The 22915-nt window shown below is 40.9% G+C and overlaps 2 protein-coding genes across 5 annotated transcripts; both read right to left on the minus strand.

Moving 5' to 3' along the window:
* Nucleotides 1-267: 267 nt before the first annotated feature.
* LOC120311002 (olfactory receptor 4Q3-like) lies at nt 268-5108 on the minus strand. 2 transcript variants are annotated; one of them, XM_039350073.1, is made up of 3 exons: nt 4940-5108; nt 3635-3737; nt 268-1590 (listed from the first exon to the last, which is right to left on the minus strand). In XM_039350073.1, the coding sequence occupies exons 2-3, from the start codon at nt 3657-3659 to the stop codon at nt 647-649; spliced, it is 969 nt and encodes a 322-aa protein (XP_039206007.1). In that variant the 5' UTR covers nt 3660-3737; nt 4940-5108; the 3' UTR covers nt 268-646. The 2 variants fall into 2 exon arrangements, with proteins under 2 accessions (XP_039206007.1, XP_039206008.1); XM_039350074.1 differs by having other exon boundaries at nt 4903-5108.
* A 4983-nt stretch (nt 5109-10091) lies between these two features.
* On the minus strand, nt 10092-14407 carry LOC120311048 (olfactory receptor 4Q3-like). Of its 3 annotated transcripts, none has more exons than XM_039350172.1 (3): nt 14219-14407; nt 11880-11961; nt 10092-11746 (listed from the first exon to the last, which is right to left on the minus strand). In XM_039350172.1, exon 3 carries the CDS (start codon nt 11736-11738, stop codon nt 10785-10787), a length of 954 nt encoding a protein of 317 aa, XP_039206106.1. In that variant the 5' UTR covers nt 11739-11746; nt 11880-11961; nt 14219-14407; the 3' UTR covers nt 10092-10784. The 3 variants fall into 3 exon arrangements, with proteins under 3 accessions (XP_039206106.1, XP_039206107.1, XP_039206108.1); XM_039350173.1 differs by having other exon boundaries at nt 14146-14407; XM_039350174.1 differs by lacking the exon at nt 11880-11961.
* Between the last annotated feature and the right edge of the window lie 8508 nt (nt 14408-22915).

Genomic DNA, 22915 nt, shown 5'->3' on the forward strand with positions numbered 1-22915 from the left:
AAGAGCCGAGGTGGCGCAGCAGTTAGAGTGCAGTACTGCAGGCCACTTTAGCTGACTGTGTTCAGCAGGTCAGCGGTTCAAATCTCACCGGCTCAAGGTTGACTCAGCCTTCCATCCTTCCGAGGTAGGTAAAATGAGGACCCAGATTGTTGGGGACAATGTAAATATATATATACATTGCTTACTGGTGTACACTGCTTAGAGAGTGCTTGCACTTAAAGCGGTATATAAGTCAAATAAATAAATAAATAAATAAATAAATAAATAAATAAATAAATAGATAGATAGATAAATAAATAATGTCTTCAAAGAAAGTCCAGTTGCCTCCTGAAAAAGCACCATTGGGAAAGCCATGACCTGGTTGACTGAGAATCTCCATAGACATTTGGCTAAAACCACTATGAAGTGTAAAACACTCATGTTTTCACTAAAATTAGAGCTCCTATGTTCCTAAAGGAAATATTGACTCTCATATATTTGGTTGTGCTCTATCTCAGGGATACCAGTAGTCCTAGATGGGAGGTTATATGCTGAGGTTCATCACCACTGTTGTTACAATTATAATAGTAGGAACTACACTATCAAATAGGATTACCTTAAACAAAAAAAGGGTTTTTGAAAAATCTATTCATCCTTCTGCTTCTTTCTAAGACCAGTGGGAAAACGTTAATGTCTTCCTCACTCGGCCCATTGCCTCTTTCATTTCCCGATTTCTTAGACAATATATCATAGGATTAAGGAAAGGTGTTATTGTGGTATAAAATACGGAAGACACCTTGTCCAGACTGGCGCTGAAGATGGGGACAAGGTACACAAAGAGGCAAGGTAGGAAGAAAAGGCTGACCACTGTCAGGTGAGAGCTGCAGGTGTATAGAGCCTTCCTTCCACTCTCCTTGAAGCGGCCTTGAAAGGTGCTCAGGATGATGCCATAGGAGATCAGCAAGATGACGAAACAAACCAGGGAGAGCAGGCCGCTATTGGCCACCATGAGTATCTCAGTGACACGGGTGTCAACGCAAGCTAGTTTGACTACCTGTGGAACATCACAAAAGAAATTGTCCACTTCATTTGGCCCACAGAACGGCAGCCGTAGGACCAGGAATAACTGGCTAGAAGAGTGGAGGAGGCCTCCAAACCAACAGAAGCACATCAGTCTAATGCAGCGTGGCCGGTTCATCATGGTTGTGTATGTCAGTGGATGGCAAATGGCCACATAGCGATCATACGCCATGAGAGTTAGGAGGAGCATCTCGGAACCTCCAAAGAAGTGTAAGAAAAAGAGCTGGGACATACAGCCTCTAAATGAGATAGTCCTGCTTTGGGTGACCAGATCTGCTGCTACTTTGGGAACTACTACTGAACCCACCGATGTATCTATGATGGATAAATTGGATAAGAAAAAATACATGGGCAATTTTTTAAGATGTGGATCTATGTGCACCGTCAATACAATGAGAAGGTTGCCAATCAGAACGGCAGCATAGCACAATATCACCAGGACAAATAGAAGGAGCTGGATGGACTGAGACCTGGAAAGACCCAGTAAGATGAATTCAGTGACCCTGGAGGCATTCATGAAGGTGACTGGACCTTGCAAGAAGAAACAAGAAATAATTATCATTACAACTTGCTCCTACTAATCAATGAAAACATGGAAAAGTGACTAATGTTGTTTTTCTATTTGAATCAAAAGTACTCCTAAAGTCTTGTAATGCGAAGAGAAAATATTGAAATGAGCATTTTTTTACAACAGTTTGCAGCAAATCATTTCCTTCCAGATTACTGGTTTACATTACTCCCGGGGCCTTATTGTGGACTAGAGATACTGGGTATTGTGGTTCTGCAGTGTTTGCAAATTACAATTTCACACTCCAGGAAAGAATCCAGAATTTAAACTAAACCGAGCAGCAGATTCTGAAACCCTAATGCCACCATCATTACATATAAATGCTTTATGATGTCCAATATTTCATTTTGTAGCTTACCAATTCTCATTGAAGCTTCTTTTGTTAAACTGGCATTAAATAACTTTGGTGAGCCAATTTGTAACTATCTTCCCCATGCCTCACAGATGTATAGAAGAACCATTTTCTTGTAGAATATTGTATACAGTATATATGTAACACGTTATTACATATTAATACTAGCAGTAGTAGCAGTAAGTTCTAAGGGAATGAATTTGTTTTAGATTTGAAAAAACAAGGAAATCTACCAGATAAAGTAGTAGTTAACAACAGTATAACTAATAAGGCAAAAGGAATTGGGTTCATATTTAGGATAATTAATGATGATTCCTGTAGCCAACTAAGGTCCATCTAAGCCATGACTCTTTGCAAAACTCTCCCAGCTTCATACATCTATGAAAAATAGTAAGTTAGATATTGATACTCTTTCTCCAATTTTCCAATCTACTTCCACAATTTCTTCAAGGGGAATTTTTTCACCCTTTAAAATAGTTCATACCCACTTGTCCACAAGCAATTCCATTAAACATATATAGTTGCAACTTAGAAATATTTCCAAATCATGAGAAAAATTCAGGACATAGTCCTGAAAACCTGTACCCTGTATACAATCTGCTAACTACTAACCAGAGGGGAAAAAAGAGGTATGAAATTAAAATATTATAGGCCCAGTGAATAAAGCAGATTATTTTCAGATTCACGTGAAAAATTTAGTTCATGCAGTCATGCACATGACAGATTGGAAATAAGTACAATGTTTTGGTAGAATATTCTCTACAAAAATAAGTATATATTGGCAGTATAAAAACATATAGATAATGTAAATAAAGATTATAAAGATATGCAGTAGATATAAATATACACGCAGATATACAGAGGTATACATCTATTCCTTTGTATTGCAATGTAACTGCAGTATTAAAATATTCTGTGCAACAGTCTCTCTCTCTCTCTCTCTCTCTCTCTCTCTCTCTCTCTCACACACACACACACACACACACACACACACCCCTATACCTATGATATTTCTGTGATTCACAGGGCACTAGAGAGACTTCTTCATCTGCAGCATCCATATCCATTTTGTTCCCTTGGGTGTGTATGGGGGGGATCTGTTTGCTTCCAAAGCTATCCTGAATACTAATTTAGAACTTCATTTCGAAGTCCCCATTAATACCTAGACAACATAAACCCACAGTCTTGCCAATTCCACCAAAAGGTAGGACACCTACAATCCACATTTCTTCTTAGGATAAATTTTTATGTACGCTGATCCATTCTCCGCCATTCAATCAGAACTGAATCCTTCCATATAAATCCTGCAAGGAATATAAATCTCTCCACCGAACCCAAGAAGCTTCAGAACTGAAGAAGCTTCTTGGATGAGAAGCAAAACATCTTCAGGCAAAAAAACAAAAAAAACAAAGAAAGTCCAGTTGCCTTTTGAAAAAGCATCATTAGGACAACCATGACCTGGATGACTGAGCATCTCCACAGACACCTGCAGCCCATAAATTTGATTAACAACCACAACCACCACAATAATATATGAGAAATTTGTTTTAGGTCTTCTCCCTCCAGATCATCACAAATGAATGTTATGATACCATCATAACATGGTTCCTCCCTAAGTAGATTTTTGAAGCCATCTCTCTTTCCTGGTTACTTACTGTCCATTTCTTTGGGCCAAGACATTCTTCCCTTTCTTGTTCCTGGATTTGGTAGTGTGAGATAGCACTGAACTGCATTAGGATATCTTCAGAGCTGATGTCCCTGAGTCATGAAGGAAAGCATAAAAAGAAAGAATCAAGGGATAGGAACTTCAAATATCTACCTTATTTTTTTTAAATTTTTTATTATTTTTCACCATACACCATACACCCAAACAAACTTAAAATACATAAACATAAATCTTTTCTTTTAACAGAACAGTACTATACATTTTAAGCATTCTTTACATCTTATTTACGTTTTATGTACATCAATAATTATGTCTTTTCCTTTCTCTGCTCTAGCCAATTATAACATTTATTCCAAATTTCGTAAAATTCTGTCGCCTCCTTGTCTTTTAATTCTAACGTAAGTTTATTCATTTCTGCACATTCCAAGATTTTGTACATAATCATATCATTTGTGGGAATATTTTCACTCTTCCAGCATTGAGCATATGCTATACGAGCTGCGGTCAATATGTGTATAATGATATGTTGGAGTTGTTTTTCCATCTTTAAATTTATTATGCCCCCCAAAAATAATTCTGGTTTAAAATCCATTTGTATCTCCGTTATCTCCTGTATCCAATCTCTTATTCGTTCCCAATAATTTTTTGCTTTGGGGCACAGCCACCACATGTGATAAAATGTTCCTTCTCTGATTTTACATTTCCAACACTTCGGGTCTATATTTTTATACATTTTAGCCAATCTCGCCAGTGTTAAATGCCATCTGTAAATCATTTTATATTGATTCTCTCTGTATGCAGTTGATAGCGTCAATTTGCAATTTATGTTCCATAATCTTTCCCATTCCTCTAAATTTATATTTCACCCCACATTTTGTGCCCACGCTATCATTGGCCACTATTTCTTCCTTTATCTCTAATAGGTATTTATAAATTTTTGATAATTTTGATAAATATCTACCTTATAAGAGTATCTTAAGCTTACTGTTCTGGTGTAAAGGCAAACAACTGATTTGCTACAACAATTTCAAATGAAGCATTCAGATATAGCTGCTTTTAGAACTATGGAATCTTAGTCCCAGGTTTTTTTTTCTTCTTTCCTCTCTTCTTATCTCATTTCATACATAAATCCACCTTACCAAAAGAGGCTAGAGACATATCTAAAGAACATCAACATTGGTTCTTCATTAAGGAAGAATTAAAAGAAGACATTGCATCCTTCTTTTCCCCACTGCTCCTGATCGCCACTCAACTTACTCTTCTTCTAAAACCAAGAGACCAAGATCCACAATACCTGTTCATTCCAGTCACTTAGTGGCTTCTCCCAGCTGGAATGAAGGTAACTCTAAAAGGTGATTGTCTTTTTTGTTCTTCCAGAAGTGGAAAATCAAGCACACCATCTGACAAGGGAGGGGCACCTTCTGTTTCCTTCCTCCAGGGCACCAATCAGTACGAATGAAGCATTTCAGTGACCCATTATTAGACCTTTGGGACAATGAGCTTATGAGCCTTTTCTTAGATCCCCAGTCAGGGGGAGGTAACTGCAGAAGTCAAAGGGCATATGGTTGAAGTTGACTAGGATAGTTGGATAGTTGGTAATTTTTATGGTCTATGATCTGATGAAAAAATGGATGATTGATTGATGATGATCATCATCATCATGATAGAATTGTAAGCTACCCAGAATCATTTGGTTGAGTTGGGTAACTACAGAAATGAAGGAAGGAAGGAATGATTACAACTGAAACACTGGGCTTCCTTTGTTTTTTTACAGAAGATTGACATAGTGTTACTACAGGTAGTTCTCAACCTATGACCATAATTGAGCCCAAACTTTCTGTTGCTAAGCAAGATGTTTGTCCAGTGAATTTTGCTCCATTTTAAGACTTTTCTTGCCACAGTTGTTAAGTGAATCACTACGGTGGTTAAGTTAGTAATATGGTTGTTAAGGGAATCTGGCTTCCCCATTGACTTTGCTTGGGAGAAGATTGCAAAAGGGATCACATGATCCCAGGGACATTGCAACCATCATAAATATGAGTCAGTTGCCAAGTGTCTAAATTTTGATCACGTGACCATGAGAATGTTGCAACGGTTGTAAGTGTGAAAAAAGGGTCATAAGTCACTTTTTAGTGCTATTGTAACTTTGAACAGTCACTAAATGAAAGGTTGTTAGTCAAGGACTATCTGTATAATGAGATGACATACTCAAAGCATTGGTGTTCTCATGAATGTCAATAGTATTTTCATTAGAGATCTATCATAGTCAATTTCCTGGCTTCTCTTTATGCTGATTTACCCTCTTGATGTTACTACAGTCTCTCCTCCTTGAGTTCTAGCCTTCACAGTTAATATTCTGGGGTGAGCCACAGGTTTTATCCCCTTGTTTAGAAGAACCATTGAAACCATTTCCAGTACAATCCACAGTAACAATAACCAAAATCAAAGCACCCTTTAACAGAATAACAGAGTTGGAAGGACCTTGGAGGTCATCTAGTCCAACCCCTGCTCAGACAGGAAACCCTATACCATTTTAGACAAATGTCTGTGCAGTCTCTTCTTAAAAACTTCCAGTGTTGGAGCACCCACAGCTTCTGGAGGCAAGTCATTCCACTGATTAATTGTTCTAATTGTCAGGAAATTTCTCCTTAGTTCTGTGTTGGTTCTGTCCTTGATTAGCTTCCATCCATTGCATTTGTAGCCAACATACTTTTTGTGATTTCCTGTTTGTTTGTTTATAAGTTATAGTTATAGTAGTTATAGTCAGGGCTTTTTTTCTCATAGAACGCCCAGAACGGAGTTCCGGCACCTTTTTTGGATGGAACCTTGTAGGGTAGGCAAGGCTGGTTGTATGACGTGTGTAAGTTCCAGCACCTTTTTTTTTTAAGAAAAAAAGCACTGGTTATAGTAGTAACTGTGAGAGGGACCTCAGAGTCCTAGTTGACAATCACTTAAATATGAGCCAGCAGTGTGCTGCAGCTGCCAAAAAAGTCAACACAGTGCTGGGATGCATTAACAGAGGGATAGAATCAAGATCACGTGAAGTGTTGATACCACTGTACAATGCCTTGGTAAGACCACACTTGGAATACTGCATCCATTTTTGGTCATACAATGTAAAAAAGATGTTGAGACTCTAGAAAGAGTACAGAGAAGAGCAACCAAGATGATTAGGGGACTGGAGGCTAAAGCATATAAGGAACGCCTGCTGGAATTGGGTATGTCTAGTTTAACGAAGAGAAGGACGAGGGGGGACGTGATAGCAGTGTTCCAATATCTCAGGGGCTGCCCCAAAGAAGAGGGAGTCAAGCTATTTTCCAAGGCGCCTGAAGGCAGGACAAGAAGCAACGGATGGAAACTAACCAAAGAGAGAAGCAACCTAGAACTAAGGAGAAACATCCTGACAGTTAGAACAATTAACCAGTGGAACAACCTGCCTCCAGAAGTGATGAATGCTCCAAGACTGGAAGTTTTTAAGAAGAGACTGGACAGTCATTTGTCTGAAATGGTATAGGACAGGGGTGTCAAACTCGCAACATCACTTGACGTGTCATGACATATCGTGACTTTTCCCCCATTGCCGGCAATAGGGTGGTGTGGGTTTGGCATGATGCATCCCACCCGCAGGCAGTTTGACACCCCTGGTATAGAGTTTCCCGCCTGAGCAGGGGGTTGGACTAGATGACCTCCAAGGTACTTTCCAATTACTATAATTATTATTATTATTGTTGTTGTTGTTGTTGTTGTTGTTGTTGTTATATTCCTTAGGCAAAGAAGATGGACATGTTTGAAAAGAGCTAAATTCTCCCAGCTTTCTAAGTAATTAAGTTGACTTTCTTTTTCTTAATTTCTCTTTCCCAGTTCAGTCTGGCATTGTGAGCAGTTAGGCCAGAAATGTGAAAGGTAAGTGATTTGTGCCCTTAAAAGTCCATTTTTTTTCCTAAAAGAACTGCCCGTTTATGTAATATACAGGTAGTCTTCAACTTACAGCTATTTGATTAGCAAATGTTCAGAGTTATAGCAGCACTGAAAAAAATGTCTTAGAAATAATCCTTATGACTGTTGCAGCATCCCCACAGTCATGTGATCAAAGTTCACATGCTGGCTAGCATATATTTGCAATGCTGGTTGAAGAATCCTGGGATCATGTGATCACTATTTGAGACCTTCCAAACTGGCCTCTGACAAGCAAAATCCATGGTGGGAACAGAATTTGCTTAACAACTGTCTTACTTAGTAATGGAAATTCTGGTCCCAATGGTGTCATAAGTCAAGGACTACTGTAATTGTGAATTCATCCATTCGTACTCCAAGACAATGAATGGGAGACACATTGGGTTAAATTTTGGGAAGTCTTTCTCCACCAATCTTCTCCTCCCATATGCTTGGTGAGTGTCTAATAAAAGTGCCATTGCAGCACAGCAAGGCAGGGATTGGACAACTCCCTTGTATATGCAACACTTTTATTTCATTAATACAAATCACTTTATGTCCAGGTGAGAGATGCTTAAAGTTGGGTTGTTTTGAGAATCTACCACTACATTGAGCAGTAATTTGATCCAGTAAGGATGAAAGGGGCACAGCAGCACCTGCATTTTTTACATCACATGAGAAAAGTACATCTTCCTTCCCCTGTCCTTACCACTTTCTATAGAGGGACGATCGAGAGCATCCAGTCATATTGCATTGCAGTCTGGTTTGGAAGTGTTACTGTTTCAGACAGGAAGACGGTGCAGAGAGTGGTGAGGATGGCGGAAAAGAGTATTGGCAGTTTACTCCCTTCCATTCAGGACATGGTATATAAGTGATGCTCAAGCAGGGTCCACAGAATTGTCTGGGATGCTACACATCCTCTTCACAACCTGTTTTCCTTGTTACCTTCTGGGAGGAGGCTTCATGGTACCCGAAGCAGAACATCCAGATTCAGTCACAGTTTTGTCCCAACCTTGTAATCAACCTTGTGAACTCTCAAGCTTCCTCTTTCTGCTATGTATCCAAGATGAACAGTCATTAATATGTATATGTATTTATATGTAAGGGTGTAGATATATACCTATGTGTGTATATAGCATATTTATATGTGTGTTGTGTATATGTATACTTTTGAGAGCAGGCAACAAAATTTCATTTTTAATGTGTGCCAGGGTGCCCACAGTAAAAAAAAAAGGACAATAAAGGTTGTCTTATCTTAGCACAGTGGCTCGAGTGCTTGAAATGCTGAGCACAAGGCTGGCAAGCTTGCATTTGAGACCCTCGCCATGGGGTGGGATTGAGCTCTCGTCCTTCACTCACCAAGCTCCTGCTGGGGACATGAAAGGAGCCCCCAACTGGGCGTCTCCAAGGCAACAGTGATATCATCGTCTAATACAGTGGTTCTCAACCTTTTTAATGCCGCGACCCCCAACCGGTCGTAAGTCAAGGACTACTCAACTGGTCATAAGTCAAGGACTACTCAACTGATGCAGCACCATTTGCAGAATGGGACTTTTGGCAGGCTCAGCCTGGACAATTCCTATTGGCTTTTGAAAGCCAATAGAATTAGACTCTATTCAAGAGAGTCTATTCTATTGGCTTTCAAAAGCCAACAGAATAAAAGGGAGTAGTATAGCTAAGGAAAAGGGAGAAAAAATGGCGGACTGCGTTGTTTGGCAACCCCCGTGAAATGGTCATTCGACCCCAAATGGGGTCCCGACCCACAGGTTGAGAGCCACTGGTCTAATAGTTTCAACCTGGAACTGCCTCAGTGCTTCTGACTGGAGTGCAAAATCTGGATCCAATAGGTGTGCTTGTTACATTCTGGCATTCTAGCAAATCATTTCTCCTGCTGTCACATTTAAAAGAAGGAGACTTAGGTGAAGTCTGATTTGCTGAGGGTCTCTCAATGGTTCTGATTCACCATTAATAAAGAGGTCTCAACCTTCTGGTCCTGCTATGTTGCCCAATACAAAGGGCTATAGCACTGAAATAATGAAGCATGATTACATTACAAGGGAGACTCTGTCCCTTAAGCCCTTATATCAAGGATATTTTACCTCCCTTTCCTGTCTCCTGTCCTTTCTAGATGTTCGTGGACCTCTTTTCAAACGTGTTGACTTCATGTGCAGTTTTGCAGATGATACTTCTTATATCGTGCACAGGAAAAACATGAATATCTCTTAACGTTATACAACAAACACAAGTTAAAGGGACATGAATCAGGAGAAAAATTAGGATTGGAATCGTGAAGTCAAATGAAAATTATGTTTTCTCAAAGACATTTCAACATCTCTTCCCCCCCCCCCTTGTAGTAGTGCAAAGATGCATCGTATCAAAGAATCAGTTGTGGTAATATTGAAGTATCTATTTGCACTGTCGCAATACAAATGCCACAGTGGTATACCTACCTCGACAACTTTGTTAGAAAAATCACAGATGCAATCTGGGAATTGACTCAGCAGAAACACAGGCAAAGTAGATAAATTTTATTCTTAAAGAATCAATACAGAAATATAAGATTTTTTTCCTAGTCAAACTTATGAAAAACTCCCTAACAGTCCAAACAATTGGTAAAGAAAGCATTTTCCAAAAAAGATGCTGAACTCTCCTTCACTGCATGTCTACAAGTATCTGTTTCTTTGTTTTATTTCTATAGCTGCCCATCCGAGCAGACAACTGTGGACAGCTCACAATCCAAGTAGAGACAGGATTGCCATTTGTCAGTTGTATTTTAATTAAAATTCCTGTATAGAGCTGAACTGAAATTGAACTTGGCTTATGTGAGTCCTTCCGACAACACAAATCACATGGGTTATTCCATTTACCAAACCTTGCCAACCTATTCTTTTTTCCAGTTAAGAAATAACAGGATCCAATACAGGAGAACGTTCAATAATAGAGGAAAACGTCCAACCTGTCTAGAAAGAAATGATGAAAACACTTGTATGAATAACATTTTCCAGGTTAACAGTGTATTTTCTACATTATACTACAATGGCCATTATTTCTTTTGTCCAAAGAATGTCTCCGTATGTTGTCTGCCCAGCCATGAATTCAGTACTGACTTGAAGATCAGGTTCAACTGTCACCTACATGAATGGGAACCAGAGAAGAAAATAACAGGCAAATGGAATTTGTTTCACAACTGAGGGGACCAAAACAACTCATACTTGTTCCATGTTCCCAGAAGAAGGTAAAAAAGGGCACCTCTTCTTTAACTTCCTCATTGCATTACTCATGTCTCGGTTCCTCAAGGTGTATATGAGTGGGTTGACAGAAGGTACAATTAGGGTGTAGAACACAGAAGCCACCTTGTCTGTGTGAGACCTGGAGAAAGGCACTAAATAAACAAAGATGCAAGGCACAAAGCTGATGAAGACCACAATGAGGTGGGAGCTGCAGGTAGCCAGGGCTTTGCCTCCACTCTCCTTGAAGTGACCTCGAAGGCTGCTGACAATGATACTGTAGGAAGCAAGCAAGGCAAGGAAGCATACAAGGGAAAGTAGGCCACTGTTGGCCACAACCAGCAGCTCAGTGACATAAGTGTCTACACAAGCCAGCTTAATCACCTGTGGGAGGTCACAATGAAAATTGTCCAGAGTGTTTGGTCCACAGAACGGGAGCTGGAGAAGCAAAAACATTTGGATGGTAGTGTGAATGAGGCCTCCAGCCCAACAGGAGGCAAGAAGTCTGATGCAACGTGGACGGTTCATCCTGGTCATGTAGGTCAAAGGGTGGCAGATGGCCATGTAACGATCGTAAGCCATGAGGGTTACAAGGAGCATCTCAGAGCCCCCTATTAAGTGGATAAAGAAGATCTGGATCATACAACCCATAAAGCTGATGGTCCTGCTGTAGCTCACTAAATCTGTTAAAAGCTTGGGTGTAGCCAGTGAGCCCAAAGTAATATCAAAGAGAGACAAGTTGGCCAAGAAGAAGTACATGGGTGACTGAGAGAGGTGGGGTTCTCCCTGCACTGTCACTGCAATAAGGAGGTTGCCCACCAGACATATTGTATAAGCAGCCAAGACTAATACAAAGAGAAGAAGCTGGATCGGCCGAGAATTGGAATGACCCAAGAAGATAAACTCTGTAACAGTAGAATCATTGAGGGCCATGAGTAGACCTGGAAGAAGAGAAAATGACATGTTTTGTGAATTTGGAGACATCAGCAGAAACTAGAAATTCTTCTTGGAATATGATATTTGCAGACAAAATATTTCACTTTAGCTCTTGTAGACATTAAATAAGCTCCATACCAATGGTGATAGTCAGATCAGAAACTCAGTGGAGTTATACAAATCATGCATCATCCCATCTGCAAATTGGTGACCTCACAATCTGTAAGACAATGGATAATCATCAGTGTCCCTCCCTTCTTTTCTCTTGATCACCGACTGTACAGCTGAGTTGAGTTCAGCTATGTGATACCATCATCGTCATGTTTTCCCACTTTCACTTGCATTGTGCCACTCTGACCATAATTTCATCATCTATCTAACTATTGCAGATGGAGATAAAGTGGGGAAGTCAGTTATATAATTATGCTGCCTGCTGATCATGTTTACCTGTGTGAGTCTCCATCAACTTAAGACAGAGTGAAGCATTACGTTTTTCCTCAGGTTGAATAATGAAGCATGTGGATTTCTAGTCTCCAACATGAATCATTCTGATCTTCTCATACACAATTTTTAGAGAATCATTGATAGCCCATGACCCTCTGGATAGCATTCTAAAATGTAGATGGGGTCATGGCAAAGACAGAAGTAAGACCCCAGAGCAACAACTAAGCTGGATTTAACTGAATTTGCATTTCTGTTTTAATTACATTACATTAAATCAGCCAAGTCATTAAAATGAAATGTTCCCTTTGCCATAATTTGTTCTCCACATTATCTATAGTTTCTAGACAATATAAAGAATTTATGATTGTTTAGAGGCATTTTCTATGTTAGCATTTATTTATCTGGTTTCTTCTACCACAGAGAAAGGTAGTATTTTGGAATGGGCAGACCCAAGCTTTTCAGGATCCATGCACAAATCAAGACCATTTTATGTGAGGTGATTCAGGCCACAGCCCTTAGGACAATTCTGTCTGTCTGTCTGTCTGTCTGTCTGTCTGTCTGTCTGTCTGTCTGTCTGTCTATCTATCTATCTATCTATCTATCTATCTATCTATCTATCTATCTATCTATCTATCTATCTATCATCTGTCTATCTATCTATCTATCTATCTATCTATCTATCTATCTATCTATCTATCTATCTATCTAATCTCACTTTATCTTCTATCCCAGAATGGAGCAAATGGTTAACTTCTATAAGGGCAACCATAAGATCCAATGCTTCCATCAAAGGACAAAAATTGGATTCCATCATAACTCATGGAGAAAAAGAGCAGAATTTTTGATGCACGGGTGTGAAGTGTTTCTGAAATTTGCACTCTCTTAGTTCTTGTGTGGATGCCTTTCTTGAAAAATGTTTTCTTCACAAGAAGAAGAGCTCAATATCTATGGATAGAAACATCCCAGTAACATCAGGATAAGTCCCATATAAGAAAATCCATCATTTATTTATTTATTTATGAGACTTATATACCGCTTTAAGTGCAAGCACTCTCTAAGCAGTGTACACCAGTAAGCAATGTATATATATATTTACATTGCCCCCAACAATTTGGGTCCTCATTTTACCTACCTCGGAAGGATGGAAGGCTGAGTCAACCTTGAGCCGGTGAGATTTGAACCGCTGACCTGCTGAACACAGTCAGCTAAAGTGGCCTGCAGTACTGCACTCTAACTGCTGCGCCACCTCGGCTCATGACCAATATGAGAACATAGCGGTTAAAAATGTGAGACTTGCTCCCCATTCAATAAAGAGCTCACTGGGAACTCTGGAGTCCTTGCTTTTTCCCTGAACCCAATACACCTCACTGGAGGGAAATCCATTCTGAGGTAGTGGCTAAGATGCTGGGCTACAAACCAAGAGTTGTCTTCCTCTGTTAGGCATGAAAAATAGTTGGGTACTTTTGGTCAGTCCCTCTTTCTCATCCCAACCTAATTCATAGGGTTGTTGTTGTGGAGTAAATGGAAAGTGGGAGCATTAAGCACCCGCACCATCCTGAGTTTACCAAAAATAAAGGTGGGATAAACATGTAATGAATTTATAAATAAATGTTAGAAATATTTTGAGCTCTCAGGAAAAAAGGTAATTTATAAAGGAGATGACAAATGAGAGAGAAAGAGAGAAGATAAAAATGATAGATAATGATAGATAGATAGATAGATATTAGATATTAGATAAAATAGATGAATAATAGATAGATAAATAGAAAGTGATGGAGAGAGAAAATATGAAATATAGGAACCAGATCAAAATCTGGATGGCTATAAAGTTCTACTTGGATGATTTTGGCGTCAGTCATAATCTAAACTATCTCAAAAATTCTATTATGAAGCTGAAAAGAATAAAGAACCATGCATCTCATCCTGTGGCATAAAATCTTATAGGTAAATTAACATTTACTCTGGTATATGGAGTTCACAGATAGACCTCTTCATGGCTACTCCAGCTAGAATTAAAATCAAGACTTAAGTACCAGTCTCCTTTCTTGAAAGCCCATGCCTGGAACGGAGTTCTTTATTCCCAAAGTTTACTGTTGATATGGATCATTCCTTCGCTAAGGCTTCAGACAATTTCAAAAGCAGACTGTTTTTTAGAGAAGAAAAACAGAAGTTCTCCTTCAGAGAGAAGGAACAAATTAATGGGCCAAACCTTCATCCTTCTTCTTAACTTGCAATATTGACCATAGTTTAAGCATTAGCAAAAAAAGTAATTAACTCTTTATCAAAGCCTTTGGGATACCAGCTCTTGATTATATCTTAAGGGATTAAGTGACAAGTGATGCCCCCAATTAGAAGCAGTTGCCAAAATAAATAATTGACCTTGGAGAGGAGTCTTAAAGACAACTAGGTTGCCTCATGGGCTCTAATCTTTAAACTACTTACTTGGAAGTAATAATTTTGACATCAATGGGAGTAATGGGCAAATCAGTCCATTTCTTGTTCTCAATTTTCCAGTTGTTCTGGACTAACATGGAAGTCATCCCATTTCCACAATCATTGTGCCCATTTTTGTCTGGCCCTGTCTTTGCAGAATTGAGAGTGAAATGCAAACTGTTGGAACAAGTATTGATCAGACCTCTACTTTTAACCAGTTTGGTATAGAGGTTAAAGACACTAGAGTAGAACCCAAGAGATGATGAATTCTAGGCCTACCTTAAACACAAAACCAGCTGAGTGACTTTGGGCCAATCAGATTTTCTCATCCCTAGGGAAAAGAAAATGGCAAATCACTTCCGAGAAAATTGGAAAGATGTGTATCTACAGGTACCAGAAATCAGAGTGACCTTGATGAACCGCCAAAGTAACTTTTAGAATGGCAGGTGGCAGCACTAAGACTTTTTTTTTTTTTTTTTAAGGAGAGTCAGTTTTGGACTCCTGATGACTGATTGGACTAGTCCCTGCAATTTTCTTGCCAAGATTTTTCAGAAGTGGTTTGCTACTTCTAGCCATCCTTGGATGATCTCAAGAAACTAATGAGTGTTGAACCTGTTTCACATCCCAGACTGTAAACCAGACTGAGAAATTTTTAAAAATGCAAAAAGTAATGTTACATTTCTTCTATGCTGTTGCCAACAAAACTCATCCCGGAAATCATGAGAAATCAAGCTCAAACCAAGAGGACTTCCATTTTACTTCTTCCCACCAGTCTGATGTTGTAAGCATGTACTTAGAACATTGAAAGTCATGTGGTTTAAATATGAAATTGCTATTGGTAATTTATCTTGTGAGATGTTGCTTATCTAGAAACATATGTTGACGAATAAGTACATCAAGTTCTCTGACATGATTTTATATATTCAGATGAATATTGAGAGAATCCATCAAAGATGCTACACCTAAGGAAAGGAAAAGAGGTTTAGACTAAAAAACAAGCTTTCTCAGTAGTTTGTTTATTCGTGTCAGATGCATCACAATTAAAATAAGGCATACTATATTACATACAATTTAAAATATAAAATACAAGATTAAAATATGTACATTACAATTTAAAATATAAAATACAAGATTAAAATATGTACAAGATTAAAATATGTACAAGTATAAGCAGATCTCACCCAGAATCTAGCAACATTAATTGTGTTCTTTCATACTGCCATGTGTAAGGACCCACCCCACTTTGCATCTTAAGAAGACAGAACTCTTGGAATAATTCTTCCAACAGGAATCCTTTATTAAGAGAAAATGGTTGCAGGCATGCTAGACAGGACTTGGGGTCCAAGCTCTCCCATTCAAGGTTTTAAGGGGTTCCCCAGTAGTCCCACCCAATCAACCCCCCTTCCAGTGATAGTTTCAAGTATCACAATTCCACCCCGTTTCTTCTTTCTTCCGTCTGGATGGAGACTTCAGATAACTACATGAAAGGCAAATACTCTTCTTTGTTAATGCTAATGTTCTCTGGTGCTAACACTTTGAGGTTACAATAGGTTACAATAAACACACATTCAGCATTCAGCTCTTTGAAGTCTACTGAAGGAAGTGAGGGCCATAAAGCCCCTTTGTTCTCCCCCTTCTCTCCCTCTTATGGCAGAATCCAAGAAGGCAGAATTGGGAGTTTCTATATTTGATAATTAAAGATGAAATATAATTGGATTCTGACATCCGGCCCCTCTTAACAATAAGAGAGATCCACCTGAAAGAAAACACAAGTAAAAATTTAGTTAGGCTTGTTAGGATACTCTGTGTGAAACTTCTTCAATAGCTTCGGGGCTCTGACGTGACGTTTATGGACCCACTCATTTTGTGAGGCAGGGAGGTGTTTCCAGGCAACTAGGTACTGAGTTGTTCCATGATATCTCCTAGAGTCAAGGATCTCTTTTATTTCGAAGTGTTGTTCCCCCTCCACCATGATTGGAGGTGGTGGGGGGGGGATTTTTGGCCGTAGAGGTGACTGATGCTCTCTTTTCAGCAAGCTGCAATGAAAAATTGGGTGTATTTGCCTGAGGTTTTTGGGTAATTCTAATTCTACTGTTACTGGATTTATGATCCTTTTAATTGGAAAAGGTCCTATATATTTTGGTCCAAGTTTTTTACAGGGCTGTAGGGACTTTAGGTATTTTGTAGATAAGTACACCATTTCTCCTATAATGAATGGTGTAGGCTCAACCCTTTTTTTATCGGCTTGTGCTTTGTATGCCCGCCTAGCTTCATCTCGTGATTTTCTGACTATTGGCCAGGTGTTTTGTAGGTTTTCCATCCATTCTTTCAGTGAAGGGATCGTTGGTTCTTTTGGGGTTAACTCTGGCATAGGGTTGAAACTTTGGCCGTTGGCTATTTGAAAAGGAGTGTAGCCTGTGCTGGAGTGGACTGCATTATTGTAGGCAACTTCTGCAAAAGGAAGTAAGTCCGTCCAATCACTCTGTTGGAAATTTAAAAAACATCTCAAATATTGCTCAAGTACCGACTGGCACCGTTCCGCTTGACCATCTCCTTGAGGGTGGTGGCTAGATGTCAATCCCTGAGTGGTCCCTAAAGGGATAAAAATTCCTTCCAAAATGCAGACGTAAATTGCACTCCCCTATCAGAGATGATGCGTTGGGGTGCCCCGTGCAATCTGTAAATGTGCTGGATGAAAAGTTTTGCTAAGGCCTTTGCAGTGGGAATTTTTGGCAAGGGATAAAGTGCACCTGTTTGGAAAATAGGTCCGTGACTGTCCAGATAACAGTATTCCCATTGCTTTCAGGCAATTCCACTATAAAATCCATGGCTATTTCCCTCCAGGGGGCTGAGGGACTTGCCACTGGTTGTAACAGCCCTGGCGATTTCCCTTGCAACCTCTTTGCTGATGCACAGGTTGGGCAGCTGGCAATATAACTTTCTATGTCCTTTTTTATTGATGGCCACCAAAATTGCCGTTTAATTAAGTGTAAAGTTTTTACAAATCCAAAATGCCCTGCTGATTTTGTGTCATGGCAAAGTTGCATGAAAGTTAGTCTTTGAGTTGTTGGTATATATAACTTTTCCCCTACCCAAGGCAATCCGTCTCTCATTGTGCACACATGTTTGTTTTTCTGGAACCAATCATCTGTTTCCAAACTTTTTCTGAATTCAATCCCAGTTTGGCTGTCCAGTTGTGGTTTTATTTTGGCTTGGGTTCTTGTGGTTACTGGCGCTGCCAGTTGTGACTCTGCCATTATTGGTCTAGAGTCTGTGGTTCGTGCGCTGTTATATTGGGGCATGCGAGATAGTGCATCTGCCAGGAAGTTCTTTCTTCCTGGTAAATGTTTGAGCTTAAATTGGAATTGGTGAAAATGCTGGGACCAGCGGGCTTGTTTGGGATTGAGTTTCCTGGAAGTTTTCAGGGCTTCTAAATTTTTGTGATCAGTCCACACCTGGAAGGGGATTTTGTTGCCTTCCAGGAACTGTCGCCACGTGAGTAATGCCCAACGTATCCCATAAGCCTCCTTCTCCCATACGGGCCAGCGCTGTTCTGTTTCCGTGAGTTTCTTAGATGTATATGCACAGGGTTGCAATACTGCATCATCATTTTCTTGTAATAGCACAGCCCCCACTGCCACATCACTTGCATCTGCCTGTATTATGAAGGGTTTGTCCATGTCTGGGTGCCTTAGTACTGGTTCGGCAGAAAAAAGTCTCTTTAGTCTCTCAAACGCTGCTTGGCACTCCATTGTCCATGTTAGTGGCTGGCTAGGTTTTACTGAGGATGTTCCCTTCGTTTTTAGTAAGTTGGTGAGGGGCAAGGCTATCTGTGCAAATGAGGGGATGAATTGGCGGTAAAAATTTGCAAAGCCCAGGAAACTTTGTAGTTGCTTTCTTGTGCGGGGTGGTGCCCATTCTAATACTGCTCTGACCTTCTCTGGGTCCATTTCAATGCCCTGTGGGGATATGCGATAGCCTAGGTAGTCTATCCTTTCCTGGTGGAATTCGCATTTTGAGAGTTTGGCATATAGGTGAGCGGCTCGCAGCTTCTTTAAAACCGCTCTGACAAGTTTGACGTGTTCTTCTTTTGTTTCGGTAAAGATAAGAATGTCGTCCAAGTAAACAAGGACCCCCTTAAACAGGTGCTCCCTTAGAACGTCATTGATTAGTTGCATAAAGACTGCAGGGCCCCCTTGTAATCCAAATGGCAAGACTTTGAATTGATAGCACCCCATGGGGCAGTTAAATGCAGTCTTCCATTCGTCCCCTTCCTTGATTCTCACTCGATAGTAAGCTTCCCTTAAGTCTAGTTTAGAAAAAATTTTCCCTTTCGATAGGTGTGACAGCATGTCTTTCATGAGGGGCAGCGGGTATAGGTTGCTTTCACTGATTGTATTCAGGGCCCTATAATCCACGCATAAACGTAAAGAGCCATCCTTCTTCTCTCTAAAAAGGACCGGGGCAGCCACTTTAGGCTTGGCTGGCTCAATGAAACCTCTCTCCAGGTTTTTTTTTATAAATCTTTCCATTTCCTCCTTCTCCTTTGGGCTCATGGAGTATAATCTGGGTTCGGGAGTTTTGCCCCAGGCTTGAATTCAATGGTACAGTCTGTGGGTCGGTGGGGGGGAAGCTCATTCGCCCTCTCCTCACTGAAGACTTCAGCAAGGTCCCTATATTCCTCTGGTATTTCTGTTAATCTTTTTTCCTCTCCTATGGATGCTTTTTCTATTCTTGATTCTGGTAGACTCCCTTGGGGTTTTAAGTCCATAGGGTCCCCCTTCGGGAATTTGATTTCTGTCGTCCTCCAATTTACCCAGGGGTTCCATTTTTTCAACCATTCCATCCCTAGAATCATTGGGCATTCCATACCTGGGGTCACCACAAACGTTAAGTCCTCTTCATGGTTGCCCAGGGAGAGATGTATTGGCAAAGTGGCTAGGGTAGCTGGCACCCCCCCTGCTATGGATCCATCTAGCTGGCCAAATGAGATTGGTTGTTCCAGTCTCCTGGATGGGATGCCCAGATTCCCCACTAGTGTTGGGCTAATGAGGCAGCGGGTACAGCCAGAGTCTATTAAGGCTTTCACCTTCACAGCTTCGGGCATGGGGGGGATTAATATAGTCACTGTTTTGAAGATGGGTGTGATGCATCCACTTACCAGGGGTTCGCCCTCCGAGCTGTCATCTGAGGCATCCACCGGCCCTATGGTGTAGGCTGGAGTCCTTTCCCCTTGGTGAGCAGAGGTGGGGGTTTCTGCAATTTCCATCATTCTCATGGCCGTTTCTTTTGGCTTAGCTGAATACTTTCCGGGTTTGTTGATTTGGGATCTGTCTGGGTTGTGCTGGGGGGCCTTTGAGCGGCATTCTACAGCTCGATGCCCTTCTCTTCCGCACTTGAAACATCTCATTTGCTTCTTGGCTGTATCCGATGATTTCACCGGTTGGTGTGTCAGCTCAGGCGGGGGGCGGCTCCATTGTTTTCCTCGGCGGTGCCTCTTCAATATGTCGATCTCTGCTTCCTCTGCCAAGACGTACCATTCCTCAAGTCGATGTGGGTCCCCTCGGGCAGGCAAGCATCATATAGATCATAGTTTAGTCCGTCTTTGAAATGGCCAAGGAGGATGTCTTCTGGCCAATTCAGTTTGCTGGCAATGGCCCGAAATTCTTGTGTATACTCAGCCACTGGGCGTTTGCCCTGCCTCATCGTTGTTATTCTTTCACGGGCTTTGCGATCAGCCAGGGGGTCTTCAAATCGTCTTCTCAAAGAGGACATGAAACGGTTGAAGTTACTGAGTTCTGGGGCATTGGAGTCATGCAAGTTCACTACCCAATCCGCAGCTGGTCCATCCAGGGCAGATTGCACGATCCGGATGCGGGCTTTGTCGCTGGGAATATCCTGCCCATATTCCTCCATGTAGCTGAGGACTTGGGTTAGGAAAAACCCCAAGCGTGTTGGCTCCCCTTTGAATTTCACTTCCAACGGTGGACGTCTTGGAATGGATCGGTGCCTCTGTTGTGGGTGGTAGTGCCTTCCGTCCAGATTGCCATCTGTGGTCCGGTAGGGGGTGGGAGCTCCTGGATCAGTAGATGTCCCTGGGGTTGCAGGTTCCACGTCCCCCTCGGTGTCTCTCCCTTTGCGGCTCCAGGAACTGGGGCGGCCGTAGGGTTCAGTATTCTCCTCTCCTAGGGAGCTGAGAGTTCTCTTCATCAGGTCAATAGCTTTCTCTAGGATCCAGTCTGAGTACGGTGCCCAGCTTCCTCCCTCTTCACTTGCGTGCAGGGATTTCTCCATCTCCTGCTTCCATTCTGGTTGCTTGGTCCCCCGTCTCAGGGTCACCTTTCTTGATTCCTTTCCCCACTCACTTTTCTTTCCAACGCCCATCGACCAGCGAGGCTTGTGGTCCCGTGTCTCCACCACTTCTTCTCCTGAGGAATCTGGCCTCTCGGATCCCAACATCTGGCAAGGTTCCAACTGGGTCAGCGGCTCTCTTTCCAGGGAGTTTTCCCCCTCTCTTGCTCCATTGTCTGACATGGTAAATTTTGCAAAATCCCCCGGCAAGGGTCTTCCTTCCAGGTGGATTAATTTTGCAAGTCCTGTCTAATGTAAGGACCCACCCCACTTTGCATCTTAAGAAGACAGAACTCTTGGAATAATTCTTCCAACAGGAATCCTTTATTAAGAGAAAATGGTTGCAGGCATGCTAGACAGGACTTGGGGTCCAAGCTCTCCCATTCAAGGTTTTAAGGGGTTCCCCAGTAGTCCCACACAATCAACCCCCCTTCCAGTGATAGTTTCAAGTATCACAATTCCACCCCGTTTCTTCTTTCTTCCGTCTGGATGGAGACTTCAGATAACTACATGAAAGGCAAATACTCTTCTTTGTTAATGCTAATGTTCTCTGGATGCTAACGCTTTGAGGTTACAATAGGTTACAATAAACACACATTCAGCATTCAGCTCTTTGAAGTCTACTGAAGGAAGTGAGGGCCATAAAGCCCCTTTGTTCTCCCCCTTCTCTCCCTCTTATGGCAGAATCCAAAGAAGGCAGAATTGGGAGTTTCTATATTTGATAATTAAAGATGAAATATGATTGGATTCTGACACCATGAGGTCCTCAAATGTGCATTGATCAGGACACAAAGGGCAGGAATGTCACCACAGTCACAAAGGGCAGAAGTTACTGGACAGCCCCATGCAGAATGACTCTGCATCTTGTTGTACCCATGCGCAGTGAGGTGCTCATTTCTCATTGATGGCTCCACATTGTGCAATATGCTAGCCCAGATGCACAATTGGCTCCTATCCTCTTTGCATTTGGGATGGCCCTTAAAACTTTCAGAATTTAATAAACATAATGACAATGATGATGATGATTTATATTTTTCTTGTATTATTTTAATTTTTGAGCTTTTCCTTTTTTTCATTTATGCTTGTATGCACTACCCTTTACAATAAGGAAGGAGAACCACTATATTATTCTTAACATGTTAGAACTTCAATATTTAGTGTTCCTCACCATTGATAACACTGGTTGTAAATATCAGGAGTTAAAATAGCAGACCCATAAAAATGCCTGCACACAGATATAGCTAAGCACAAGCCCAGTGGACCTGGACCCAACAGATTACATCCCAGAGCTCTGAAGGAACTGGCAGATGTTATCTCAGAACCATTATACCACATCTTTCATAAATCCTGGAGCACCAGGGAAGTACCTGAGGATTGGGCTGATGTGGTTCCCATCAAGAAAGGGAAAAAAATGGACCCAGGAAACTACAGACCAATCAGTTTAACATCAATACCTGGGAAGATCCTAGAAAAGATAATAATAAAAAAAAACAGATCTGCAAACAACTAGAAGCAAATAAAGTCATAACCAGTAGCCAGCATGGGTTTGTTAAAAACAGATCATGCCAAACCAATCTTATTTCATTCTTTGATAAAGTAGACCAGTGAAATGCTGTGGACGTAGTATACTTAGATTTCAGAAAGGCATTTGATAAAGTAGACTACAACCTACTCCTTGATAAGCTAGAAAAAGATGGAACAGATAACATCACCACCAGGTGGCTGGCAAACCACACTCAACGAGTAGTCCTCAATGGCACTACATCCACATGAAAAGAAGTAAGCAGTGGGGTACCACAAGGTTCTGTCTTAGGCCCAGTATTCTATCTTCATAAATGACTTAGATGAGGGAATTGAAGAGGAACTCATCAAATTTGCAGATGACACCAAACTGACAGGAGTAGCCAGCACCTCAGAAGACAAACTCAAAAACTCCAAAAAGATCT

The sequence above is a fragment of the Crotalus tigris genome, unplaced genomic scaffold, assembly GCF_016545835.1.
Source record: "Crotalus tigris isolate CLP2741 ecotype Arizona unplaced genomic scaffold, ASM1654583v1 scf7180000018306.2785112, whole genome shotgun sequence".
Classification (NCBI taxonomy): domain Eukaryota; kingdom Metazoa; phylum Chordata; class Lepidosauria; order Squamata; family Viperidae; genus Crotalus; species Crotalus tigris.

Coding starts and splice junctions, on each gene's coding strand:
- LOC120311048 (XM_039350174.1), bottom strand. CDS start 11,738: ATGGCCCTCAATGATTCTACTGTTACAGAGTTTATCTTCTTGGGTCAT.
- LOC120311002 (XM_039350073.1), bottom strand. CDS start 3,659: ATGTCTTGGCCCAAAGAAATGGACA. Junction 1,591..3,634: donor TTGGCCCAAAGAAATGGACA/GTAAGTAACCAG, acceptor TCTTCTTGCAAG/GTCCAGTCACCTTCATGAAT.